This window comes from Myotis daubentonii, chromosome 15, assembly GCF_963259705.1.
Source record: "Myotis daubentonii chromosome 15, mMyoDau2.1, whole genome shotgun sequence".
Taxonomy (NCBI): domain Eukaryota; kingdom Metazoa; phylum Chordata; class Mammalia; order Chiroptera; family Vespertilionidae; genus Myotis; species Myotis daubentonii.
Genome location: NC_081854.1, coordinates 7,866,575 through 7,879,415, shown reverse-complemented (window position 1 = coordinate 7,879,415; position 12,841 = coordinate 7,866,575). Strand labels below are relative to the sequence as shown.

At 52.1% G+C, this 12,841-nt stretch overlaps 1 protein-coding gene across 3 annotated transcripts in view; it reads left to right on the top strand.

The window, feature by feature from the left end:
- Positions 1-12,841, top strand: part of LOC132216194 (sialic acid-binding Ig-like lectin 5) — a 46,532-nt gene that overhangs the window by 7,958 nt on the left and 25,733 nt on the right. Inside the window, exon 3 of one of the 3 annotated variants that reach the window (XM_059665339.1) lies at positions 3,270-3,554. The exons of the other annotated variants lie outside the window; for them this stretch is intronic. Coding sequence (XP_059521322.1) covers positions 3,270-3,554 — 285 coding nt within the window. The remainder of the gene's footprint in view (positions 1-3,269; positions 3,555-12,841) is intronic. 3 annotated transcript variants of the gene reach the window in all.

The window sequence follows — 12,841 nt, the reverse complement described above, 5'->3', positions numbered from 1 at the left end:
GTCTTGCTTGGTGCATCAGGGCATTAATATTCAAACACCACATCAGCTTCCTACACGGACAAGGAAGGTATGGCGAAGGAGCATAGTAGGCCCGCGGCACAGAAAGTGATGGGGGAAGTGTAGTGATATTCAGCTCCAAAGGTCACACACCCAAAGCTAGCATTAGAAATTTTATGTCATGTGAGTCTCACCTCCACATAAGTTTCTCATTAGTTTATTTGCAAATTGCGTGGCACACACACACGCACGCACACACACACATACACATGCATATACACATACACAGTCCTCTCTCTGGGATGGATTCTGTGGCCCTTCTTGAGTGTGAAAATGGTTGCTTCCTTCCCCCAGTTCTTTCGTGGGTTGCTTTAGGATGGGCCTTGTGCTCTGAGATGAGTCAGCCTGGCCCCTTCTCTGTCCCTGAGGCCCATCTTACCTGGCACAGCTCATGGGGAAATTTCCTCTTCTGCATTTCTGTCTATACCTTGTGGCTTAGGGGGAGAGAGAGAGAGAGAGAGAGAGAGAGAGAGAGAGAGAGAGAGAGAGAGATAAATAGGTTGCCTCCCATACTTGCTCTGAGCTGGTATGGAAAGGAGGTATGTGCCCTGAGCTGGAATTGAACCTGCAACCAATGTGCTGTAGGGAGGATGCTTCCACCAACAGAGCCATCCGGCCAGGGCTATCTATTTCCACCTGTAAAGTCCTCCCAGACAGATGTACCATTTCCTCCCCTGAGGAAGGGCATACCGTATATTTGTGATGTGCATCTCTGAATGTTCCAGGAACATCGTAAGTTTTGATGTGACCTTGACATCTTTATACCATGCTGTTTTTTGTTGGTCACTGCGCTATACAGATGCATTTGAGTTTTGCAATTTGATTTTGTCTTTAGAAACCTTGCTGACTCTGTTCTCAAGCCCCTACATGTATCTGTATGTACGTGTGGATTTTCCTATGAAGACACAATCCTTAATGAAGAAAGTCAGCTTTATTTTCTTTCAAATTTCATAGCTTTTACTTATTGTTCTTGGCTTGCTAGACTCCGACCTGGTGCTGCTGCGTTAGGTGTGGTGCTTGCTGAGCTCATCCCCTATCCAGCCAGGGGAGCCTCCTGCGTCCCTGCTGACTCTGATGTTATCCTGAAGGCCTCTGACATCCCCCAGCGCTCACTGGTTCCTCGCATGAGATTCCATCAGTCAAGGGCAGCGAGGCACACAGAAGCCCCACTCTGTGCTCCCGCAGCGGGAATGGAATGTCAGGGTTTGTGATGCCCGGGTTGGGACACAGATGGAGCAGAAAGGGAACACTTCCCATCGGCCTGGGTGGGGCTCTGACAGGGACCCAGCGATGAGGGGCCAGGAAGGTGGATTTTCATGAACTTTCAGGTGACAATGATGGTGCTGTGCCGAGGTCCTGCCAAATGGGGCGTCCGTTTCCGATGGGGCTGGTGCGCCCTCACTGTCCCTCAGACCCTCAGACCCGGAGCCAACACAGGTGCATCCCACGTCCCCAAGTAGCCCTCATAGCAAAGGCCTTTACTACTCAGCTCTGCCCCTGGGTTCCACCCTCCACTGGAATTGGGTCTAAATTCCTCTCTTTTGCTCCCACTTGGTCTAAAAAATATATTAAAATTATCCTTTTTCAGAATGTTCAACAGTTTCAGTTGGAGTGAAGTATGGTAGCAATAATTTCAGGTAGAAACTGTAGTTTAACTCTAACCCTGCTGTTTGGCTTAACAATTGAAATATTATTTTGATTTTTCTGAATTATATAAATCATCCCATTCGATTGAACGCCTTATTGATTGTAAAGTGAATATCCCATTTATTGTGATCTTACTGGTTTTAGAAAGCAAATTCCTCCGTAACTGGGAACTAGGACAGCACAATTATTCCAAGAACTGAGGGATCCAGATAATGTTTTCCTGTCAACTCAGTGGTCCCAAGACCCAAAACTATAATTAATCTCACTTCTGTAACTGCTTTGTGCAAACCAGGGTCCTCATTCCAAACCCTGGGATGTAATCAATACCTTTGTGATTTTTGCCCATATAAATCTGGTGTTGCGGCCATCTTATCACTTCGAGATTTGGGAGAGCGAAATGCCCCCTGGTAGTCCCGGATTGCAATAAATGTAACTTTTTAATTCGACTTTTTGAGGCATCCTTCTGTGATTCGCGGGGTACATTATAACAGAAGGTGGGTCCCCCCCCCCAAGTCCCCAGGACCAGCTCTGAGTGTGCTGGCCCCTGGGCGACCTCCGTCCCCACTGACACATCCTCTGTAAGGAGGTCACTTTCTGGACAAGCCACTCAGCCTCCCAGGGCCTCAGGACATTTGCCTGCAGGGTCATGTGGGGGCGGGGCGGGTGAGGGGAGACAGAAAGATTTCTCAGCCCCAGTCCCCAACTCCTGTGGAGGCCAAGTTCCCTTCCATCCTGGCCACAGTCTCTGCCCCAGGGCTTCCTGTTGGGGTGTCCTAGGCACCACCCCAGAGCTGGGCACTTCCCTCCCTGACAGAGGGACCCAGATCTGCTCTGCCCTGCCAGAGGCAGGCATGGTGCCCCTGCTGCTGCTGCCCCTGCTGTTGGGGGGTGAGTGGCTGAGGAAGGGGGCCTGGGCAGGTGGGGGAGGGGTGAGGGCTGCATCTGAGCCTCAATCCCCCTCCCCCAGGGTCCCTGCAGCAGCAGAAGCATCCAGGCTATAAGATCCAAGTGCAGGAATCGGTGACGGTGCAGGAGGGTCTGTGTGTCCACGTGCCTTGCTCCTTCTCCTACCCGTGGAGTTCGTGGTCTTCCCCTAGTGAACTCTACACCTACTGGTACCGGGACGGGGCCAACACAAACTCTTCTGCTCCTGTGGCCTCGACCAACCGGAATAAAACAGTGAGGGGAGAGACCCAAGGCCGCTTCCTCCTCGCGGACCCCAGGGCCAACAACTGTTCCCTGGACATCAGAGACGCCAGGAAGAGTGACTCAGGACGCTACTTCTTCCGAGTGGAGCGAGGAGATTCTGTGAAATATAATTACGTAATGAAGAAGCTGGATTTGCAGGTGACAGGTAAGGCAGGGGCCCCGGAGAGGACCCAGGGACAGGGGACCCGTCTTAGAGCAGGAACAGGACACTGGACACTCCCTGTCCAGGCCGTGGGCCCTGGGTGGTGGGAAGAGTCACAGGACCTGGGGAGCTCAGCCCGAGGCAGGGCCTCTCTCAGGGTCCCGCTCTGAGTCCCCACCCCTGGAGCCCAGGCACCTGCCTTTCTCCCCTGCAGCCCTGACAGAGAAACCCCACATCTGGATAAGGGAGCCCCTGGAGTCTGGCCGCCCCACACAGCTGGCCTGCAGCCTGCCAGGGGCCTGCGAAGGGGGACGACCTCTCACCTTCTCCTGGGCGGGAGCCACTGTGGTCTCGCTGAACCCCCAGACCCTCCGCTCCTCAGTGCTGACCTTCACCCCAAGGCCCCGGGACCATGGCACCAGCCTCACCTGTCAGGTCCAAGTCCAAGTCCAAGGATCTTGGGTGGCCACGCAGAGAACCATCCGGCTCAATGTCTCCTGTGAGTGTTGGAGGGGGGCTGGGTCCCTAGAGGTAGTGGGACTTTTGTGTGTGTGTGTGTGTGTGTGTGTGTGTGTGTGTGTGTGTGTGTGTGTGTGTGCAGGAGGCTGAGATAACCTGAGAACACCCGGGCATGGAGCTGCGTGTAGGTGGGGAGTGTTCCCATCACCCCTCCGTGGGGTTGGGGTGACTTCCATCTGAAGGGGGGCCCTGTCTTTCTATTCCAGTTGCCCCTCGGAAATTCACCATAGGCGTCTCCCTCAGAAATGACCCAGGTAGGAAAGAACCCCTCCTCTCTGGCCTGGGACCTGCCCCGGGCCCTGGTGGGGCAGAGGGGGGAGCAGGAGTTTGAATGGGATGAGACCTGGGAAGGGCAAGGATGAAAGGCATCACCCTGCGTCCCTCACCTCTGGTGGGTGGGTGCCTGCATCTGTGTTACACACACACATACCTCTCTCTCTCTCTCTCTCTTTCTCTCTCTCTCTCTCTCTCTCTCTCTCTCTCTCTCTCTCTCTCTCTCCCCGTCATAACTCATTCTCCCCAAAGCCTTTAAGAATCTACAAACCACTTCCCTTTCCATCCTGGAGGGAGAGGCCCTGAGGCTGCGCTGTGAGGCTGACAGCAACCCCCCTGCCGAGCTGAGCTGGTTCCGGGGGTCCCCAGGCCTGAACGCCACCCCCCTCTCCAGCACCGCGATCCTGGAGCTGCCTCGCGTGGGGCCTGCACAGGAAGGAGAGTTCACCTGCCAAGCTCGGCACCCGCTGGGCTCCCACAGCGTCTCTCTCAGCCTCTCCGTGGCCTGTGAGTGGGGAGACACCCGGGGGGCAGGACAGCTGGGTTCTGGGGAGATTAGAGGCAGCGCTGACCCTTCTCCTCGCTCCCCACAGACCCCCCGCAGCTGCTGGGACCCTCCTGCTCCTGGGAGGACCAGGGTCTGCACTGCAGCTGCTCCTCCAGGGCCCAGCCGGCCCCCTCCCTGCGCTGGCGGCTGGGGGCGGGGCTGCTGGAGGGGAACCATGGCAACGCGTCCCACGTGGTCACCTCCAGCTCAGCGGGGCCCTGGACCAACAGCTCCCTGAGCCTCCATGAGGGGCTCAGCTCTGACCTCAGACTCAGCTGCGAGGCCTGGAATGTGCACGGGGCCCAGAGCGCCTCTGTCCTGCTGCTGCCAGGTCAGGGCCTGCTGTGGGCAGAGGCCACGGAGAAAGGAGTGGGTCAGAGAGGGTGGGGCTGGGGGTGGGGGCTGCGCAGGGACAGGGGTGACTGCTAGGACAAGGCCCTCCATCTCTTGTCCCCCCCCCCCCCAAACAAATATTTTGATTGATTTCAGAAAAGGAGAGGGAGCGAGAGACAGAAACATCAATGAGGAGAGAGAGTCATTGACTGGCTGCCTCCCGCACGCCCCCTACAGGGAGGAGATGGACCCTGCAACCTGGGCATGTGCCCTTGAGCAGGGATGGAACCGGGATCTCCTGGTTCACAGGTGGATGCTCATCCACTGAGCTAAGTTGGGCTCTGGCTGAACAGAACCGACATTGGTTTCTTGGAGGAGTGGGAAGAGGAGAGACCGAGGCCCGGGCTTGCGTGTCTCACCCCCCCCCCCCCCCCTCTGCAGGGAAGGCTGTGCCCCAGGCGGGAGCGGTTCCTGCGGCTCTCGGAGGTGCTGGTGCCATGGCCCTGCTGTCCCTGTGCGTGTGTCTCATCTTCTTTTGCATGTGAGCCTCCGGGGCAGGGAGCCGGGTCCTAGGGGTTTGGAAGAGGTCACAGAATTTCACCCACACAAGCTTATCCAGAGGCGAGGCTGGGGTGGGTGAGTGGTGGTGGGGTTAATAGCTTTTTTGAGGTTAAATTCCGATGTATTTAAAGTTTCAGATTCAATGGCTTTTACTTCAGTCACACAGCTGTGCACCCATCACGACAGTCAAGTTTGAAACCTTTTTATTAGTCTGAAAAAAAGAAAGAGAGAGAGAAACTCCACTTCCCTGTATTGTCCTCCTGCCTCCATCCTCCCCCAGCCCCAGGCAACCAGTATGTCCTGTTTCTCTAGATTTGCCCATTCGGACGTTTCATAGAAATGCCATGATAAAATACATGTTCACTGTGACCGACTTTTTTCGTGTAGCCTGAGATTTTCAAGGTTCATGTGTCAGCTCTGCATTGCTTTTTATTGACGAATATATTCCATGGTTTGGATGGGGCACATTTGATTTGTCCGTTCCTTCATTGACGGACATTGGGTTGCTTGGACGTTTTGGCTGCCACGAATCACACTGATGATGGCTCGTGCACAGTCTCTGCGTGTGAGAGGGGCCTCGGTGATGAACATTCAGTCCTGGCCAAACCCCATGGGCATCCAGGGGGACGGGGTCCTCACCTGCATGTCAGGAGGGTCCGAGTCTGGCCTCAGGGCCTGGATGCCTCCGTTGTCCACCAGGGAGTGGGGTCAGCTGCCCACGTGTGCCTGAGCCATTCTGGCTGCTGACTTCTTCCCTTAGAGTGAAAGCCCGCAGGAGGCAAGCAGCTGGGAGACCAAAGGTCACGAATGATGAAGAGCCTGTCATGGGCACAGTCACCTGGGTGAGTGACGGGGTGTCTTCTCATGCCGGGTAGGGGGGCTGGGCATGTCCATTAAGGAGTCCACACTGAGCTCCCCTGCGGTCAGCTGGACAGGCAGCTGGGAGTTGACTTCCCCTTCATTGCCCAGAACCCATGGTCAGCCTCCTGCCCCAGCCACACGGACCACTGAGCCCACCTCACCTCTCTGATAGGCACAGGCTGCCAGATCCAGCTCCCCAAACTATTACTTCCTTCCCGTTGTGGGCATGTGACTTCACCTCCCTTTCCCGCAGCTTCTGTATCTGTAAATGGGGATAATGAGAGCATCGTGCTCACTGGGTTTCTGAGGGAATGGAATGTGATCAGTAGGCCCTTGATATGTCTAGTCAACATCTGCAATAGACTCAGAAAATAGAAAAAAATAAAAAGTACAGCAGGCTTGAGCAGGAAGGAGGATGGTCTTGGAGATGAAAGTCCACCATTCTCCTAGGCCGCGGCACCTGAATAAGTCTCTCTCTTTCTTTTTTTAAAAAATATATTTTATTGATTTTTTTACAGAGAGGAAGGGAGAGGGATAGAGAGTTAGAAACATCGATGAGAGAGAAACATCGATCAGCTGCCTCCTGCACATCTCCTACTGGGGATGTGCTTGCAACCAAGGTACATGCCCTTGACCGGAATCGAACCTGGGACCCTTCAGTCCGCAGGCTGATGCTCTATTCACTGAGCCAAACCGGCCAGGGCAAGTCTCTTTCTTTTTGCACAAAAAGAACAAAACCCCCAAAAAACAAACATAAGAAAATTTTTTAAATGAATGAGCGAATAGTCGAGTCTATGAGAAGTGTCTGTGCAATAAGAAGATGAATGAAAAAACTGTCCCATCCCATCAGCCCCACTTTCCTTTGGGACCATGTCCGCCTCATGCCTCTCGGACGCCCTTCTCTCCCCTTCACTCAGGGCTCCCAGAAAAACCTCCCGCCGGACGCGCCCCCAGACCAAGCGCCACCTGCGGAGAAGGGCCCTCTGGCGGGGGAGCCGCAGGAGCTCTACTACGCCAACCTCACCTTTGAGGGGCTGAAGCCACGGGGGCCTCCGGACCAGGCGGCCACCAGCTCCCACGAGTACTCAGAGGTCAAGCGCGCACGCCAGTGAGGACTCGCTCAGAGCTCGGTACTGGCCAGAGGCATCACAGCCCCTGAGGGTGGGGTGGAGTGGGGCGGGGGGAGAAGTCGGGGACTCATTGCTGAAGCATGAGGAGACCTTGCATCCCGATCAACATTAACGGCTGGATGAGCAGCCCCAGGCAGAGCAGGAAGAAGACAGGCGATGGGGTTTGAGAGACGGGATGGGCTGGCTCTCACATCCACCTGCACCTGTGCTGCAGGTGAGCTGCTCCGTGACGCTGTCTCTCACCCTCCCGCGCCCTCCAGAACAGCACTACCTGGCTCCTGGCACATGGTCTAAGGTCTGGGTTTTCTAATAAATCCCGTCTTCTCATAGTTCTCTGGGTGGCTGTCTCCCGGATCGCACCCCGTCTGAAGCGCAATGACAAATTATTCAGACTACAGTGTAGACCCTGGGTGGGACTCTCCTCCTCCAGGCATCGTTACTGTGGCCTGTGGCACGTGGGTCACTACCATCCCATCAAGGACTGAGGGAATTCAAAACCCAGGTTCTGGCCCGATTGCGTCTCATCTATTTTCACTCGTAACCACAAAATTTCGATGTTTACGGGGCCTCTCCTTGGCAAGACCTCGTTTCTGGCCCCATGAGATTCTTCCTCTTCTTCTTCTTCCACATTTTTATTGATTTCCGAGAGGAAGTGAGAGGGAGAGAGAGAGATAGAAACATCGATGATGAGAGCGAATCATTGATTGGCTGCCTCCTGCACGCCCCCTACTGGGGACCGAGACCACAACCCTGGCATGTGCCCTTGATGGGTATCAAACCCAGGACCCTTCAGTCTGCAATCCGACGCTCTATCCGCTGAGCCAAACCGGCCAGGGCCCCATGAGATTCTTGAATGTTCTACTTAGCTTCTCCGTGACTGCTCAGAGTCAGCAGTCATTTTGAGTAAAAAGTGGCCCCAAATACTTGTCTCATTGCTGTTGAGTTCCTGCTTCTTCCCTCCTCACTGTGCAAATTTTCTTTTTGTTGACTCCAAACATTAAAAATAAATTTAATCCAGCTTTCCTCGTTTTGGGGTTTTTTGTTTTGTTTTGTTTTTTTTCCCCCATGACTTGGCTTGCTCTGCTCTTAAGGGCAACTGTCTCCATGCTGTGGTCCACTAAGGCCACAGGATCCTTCCCCCAATCTGAATATTTAACCTTTATGTAGAATAAATTAAAACTTGGAATTTATTTGTGTGACCTACCAGCTCCAAATACAGTATCTCAACCCAACTTCGGATACTTCATTTCTTTATTTGAGCTGACGAAGTGGACTCGGCACAGTGCCAGGCACAGAAAAGGCTCACCGATTATGTTTGAGTTGTCCCGAGCTCCGTGACAGCACAAGGAAGGGTTTAAAAGCAAAATGATGGGAGGAAGTAGGGGCAGGGCAGGAGTCTGACAGGTTTTCTGGAGGGGGTGAGAGTAGAGTCAGCCCTGAGGGCCAAGGGGCCCAGTGACCTCACAGAAATGCACTGTGTCTCTGAAGCCGTCTCCTTTTCCCTAGGATGAGGGAGGTCCCAGGGGGAGACTGAGGAGGAGTTTGGTTGGACCTCTGTCCTGTAGGACGGAATGTCAACAGTCTCACTCCCCAGCCTTACCTCCGCAGGAGACAGGGCAAGGCTCGGCCTCCAGGGGGCGATCCATCCAGCTGGGGAGCTCCTGGCCAGAGGGTTGGCGCTGTCCGTGGTCCTGGAGCACACCTGGGCTCAGCTCTGCCAAGGATCCCAACTCACAAGCCCCAGGTCCCCAGCCTTAGGCCAGCAGGACACCTAACCCCGGAGGAGCTTTGGAAAGGCTGGGCCCCTCTTGGGAAGGAAAAGTCAGGAGAAGCGGTGGGAGTGGGCTGGACTCATCTCTGTGCTTTTCCTCTCACCCCTGTTGTTTCCTTATTCTTTTGAACTTGTGCCAGCAAAATGCTGAGATCCCACTTAGCATTTTCCACCGAAATGTCCCCAAAAGAGGAAGTTCCCCAGTGAATTGCTACATGTCTTAGGGGATCTACCAAGCGTGTCCGGCCACCACTAGGAACTAAAATCTCAGGGTGACGTACAGAGAGGGTAGTTTTGGGGAAAGGTTAGGCCAGTTAAGGAGAAGCAGGGGCCTGGGGAGGAAGCCGGGCATGAAGAGGAAGGATGGGTCCTCGCTGGTGTTGTTCAGTGGATAGAGCATCTCCCTGTATACCGAAGGGTCCCAGTCCGATTCCTGTCAAGGGCATGTGCCCAGGATGCAGGCTCAATCCCCAGTGGGAGGTTTACAGGAGGCAGCCAATCAATGCTTCTCTCTTGTCATTGATGTTTCTATCTCTCCCTCTCCCTTCCTCTCTGAAATCAATAAAAATATATTTTAAAAAAGAGGAAGAATGGGCAGACACCGGTAATAACAAGAAGAAATATTGATCATATGTATTTATTGCCCTGAGACTGGAAAGACTGTTGGCTGTTTCCATGTTTTCTCATGGGCACCAGCAACATAGGAATTCACCTTCCACAATAAACTCTATTTGTGGGGAGGTGAAGCTTTTGAAACATTCATGAATAATTAGAGCATTTGCCTTGGCTGTGCGCTGTGCTAGGAGCAGGAGATTAAAAATGAACTGAGCAGCCCTGGTCTGGCTAAGTTGGTTGGAACATCATCCCCTGTACCAAGAGGTTGTGGGTTTGTTCCCCAATTAGTGAGCATACCTAGGTTTTGGGTTTGATAACCCAGTTGGGTCATGTATGGGAGGTAAACAATTGATGTTTCCCTCTCAGATGAATGTTTCTCTCTCTCTCTCTCTCCCTCCTTTATCTCTAAAAATCAATATAGAATCTAAAGAACAAAATAACAGATGAACAGAATAGGACCAGAGGAATGGAGTAAATGGAACAAAATGAGGGTAGGAGGGGAGAGAGGATGTGAAGAGGTCAACCAAGGAATATATATGTACATATATGCCCAGCCCATGGACACAGACAATAATGTGGTGAGGGCCTAGGGGGACGGGTGGAGGGTGGAGGCAGGCAAAGGGGGGGGTATGGGGCACTCTGGAATAGAGTCAACAATAAAAAAATAAGAAATAAAAAGCATATCCTCCGGTGAAGATTTAAAAAAAGTGAACGAAGCAGATTTGACTTGACACTGCCTTCAGGGTTAACCAGGGCATGCATTTGACGTTCTGCAATGTTACAAATGACACTACACCATATTGAGGGCTTACTAATCACCCAGCAGGAGGGACACTCATTATCCCCATTTCCAGATGGGGAAACTGAGGTGAGGGGAGGTGAAGTACCCTGTCCACAAAGGGTAGAAAGTAATTGTTTGGGGAGATGGTTCCGGCAGCCAGTGTCTATCACCACAACCAGTTTGACTTAGGTGCCATCATTGCCATGAATTTAAAAGCTGTAGTTTTATTCTATAGGCAATGACTTTCCCCGTTTTGTTTTAAAGGTCTGTGTTACGTCCTCATCTTTGAATGCTCTCTACTAAGTATAGATTATAAAGTGATACTTATGGGTAGTATTTGCTTCCTTCTGCTTTCCCTCATTGCTACGGATAATTCAATCACACGGCTCTTCTTTTGAATGTAATCTGTCTTTTTCTCTCTGGCTGCTGTCCAGATTTTCCCCTTGTCTTCCGTTTTCTTTGACTCACCCTCACCCTTATTCAACCTCAACGTGGAGTGGCCTCCTTTGAAACTGGCCGCCTCGGACAGGGCCTGTCTTGGCTCTCATCTCCAGGCCACAGAGGCCACAAACCAAAGCTCACACGATCTGTATGGGCAATGCCTGTGGGGAGTTATTTTTGGCTTCGATATTCTACCTAATTTTCTGCATCCAAGCTTGTTCAAAATTCCATCCTAATAAGGTCCCATTTACGTTTCCGTTCAGTTATTCTATACTTTTTAAAATGAGGGATTTTATTTTTTCTATTCACTTCATTTTTTACCCCCAAAGGATTTTGTTATTTTTCAGCACAAGTCTGGAGCAGAATGGTTTAACCTGGTGTTAAACAAGAGTCACAAGTCAACTTCTTACCACACTGACAGTGGGGTTTGTGTAGTGGGGTGGGGGTGGGGCAATGCCCTCCTAGTCCCCCCGTGTAAATGTCCACTTCTTTCCCTGGGGCCACTCTCTAAAGTTTAGGGCACAACTTTCCTGGGTTTGGTGCTTGTTTTGTTCACTGGGACAGTCACCTGGGCCCAGAGGACTGTGGCCACCAGAGCCAGTGTTGTGGCTGGACCAGCCCTGGTGGTTCTTACTATGATTTTAAGCCACACTAAGGCCACACAATAAAGGAACATTGAAAACACAGGTTTGATATAGTGGTTCTCCCCCTACTTTTCCCGCAGTTGTGCTTTCTGTGGCTCCTGCTACCTGTGATCAACCATGGTTTGAAAATACTCAATAACAAATTCCAGAAATAAACAATGTGTAAATTTTGAAATGTTCTGTATCGTATGATAACTCTCGTGCTTCCGGTCTGTCCTGCTGAGAGGTGAACCGTGCCTTTTCCCAGTGTCTCCACGCTGTATACACTCCCCACTTGTTAGTCACTTAGAAGCCGTCTAGGTTATCAGATCAACTGCTGTGATGCTGTGGTGCTTGTGTTGAAGTCACCCTTATGGTAGCCTAAGGCCACGTCACAATGACTATGTCATTCACTGCCCTTCAGCCCATCATGGGAGCACTGGGTGTCATCTCCCATCAGCGCAGGCAGGAGGTGTGTAGGAGAGACAGGGTCAGCTCTCTGGTTTCTCCAAATTTGCCACCCAGACAGGAATCGGGATGGCCTGTGGGAGGCGCTCTCGCACCTGCTGCAGTGCTGACAGCCCTACAGCAAACACTATGGTTACAGCAGACTGTGTGGTTCTTTCAGCCCCTCCCCTTAACTTCCGGCTTCTCCCTTGCCCAATGAGTGCATGTGGCTCGCCATAACAAAGCCACGCTTTCTTTTTGCCTGAATACGTCCTTTTTGCCAGAGGCACCAACACCAGAGAGATGTGACCAGAAGCCCCCCAAGTCAGTGGGAGAGGGCTGCTCCTGACCTCCATCCTTGTCTCCTCCTGTAAATGAATTTGTACCAAAGACCTTGCCTGCACTGTGAAAGCCAATTCATTAAAGCAATGAAAGCGTGCACCTTCATTGAAAGAGCAAAGCATGCAAACCTGTCGTAATTCATCCGGCTCGGAGCACAGATGGGCTTTTCCGGCCAATTTAGAAAAGTGAGCCGGTCTGAGGCGTTGTATACCCTCCTGTCTATAGGTTTCAAAATTCCTTTGCTGAATAACTTGGTACAGATTCATTCTCAAGGTCCCTTTTAACGTTGGAGTGGCCTTCCCAGAATTCATGAGAAGCACCTGGCAGCTCTATCTTGCCAGGCCTTGAGACTGCTGGCGAAACACAGTAATCTCTATTTTGTAAAACTGCTGTTTGAAATCCTCTGCTATTTTAGATGGCCCCTTGTTCTGTGAGTCAACTCTGCTATACTTAGACATTCCCTTGTTCTGTGAATTAACTCTGCTTATTAGCTTCTGTAAATATACAGTTTTTAGCTTACTTGAATAATAGGGAAGATCAAT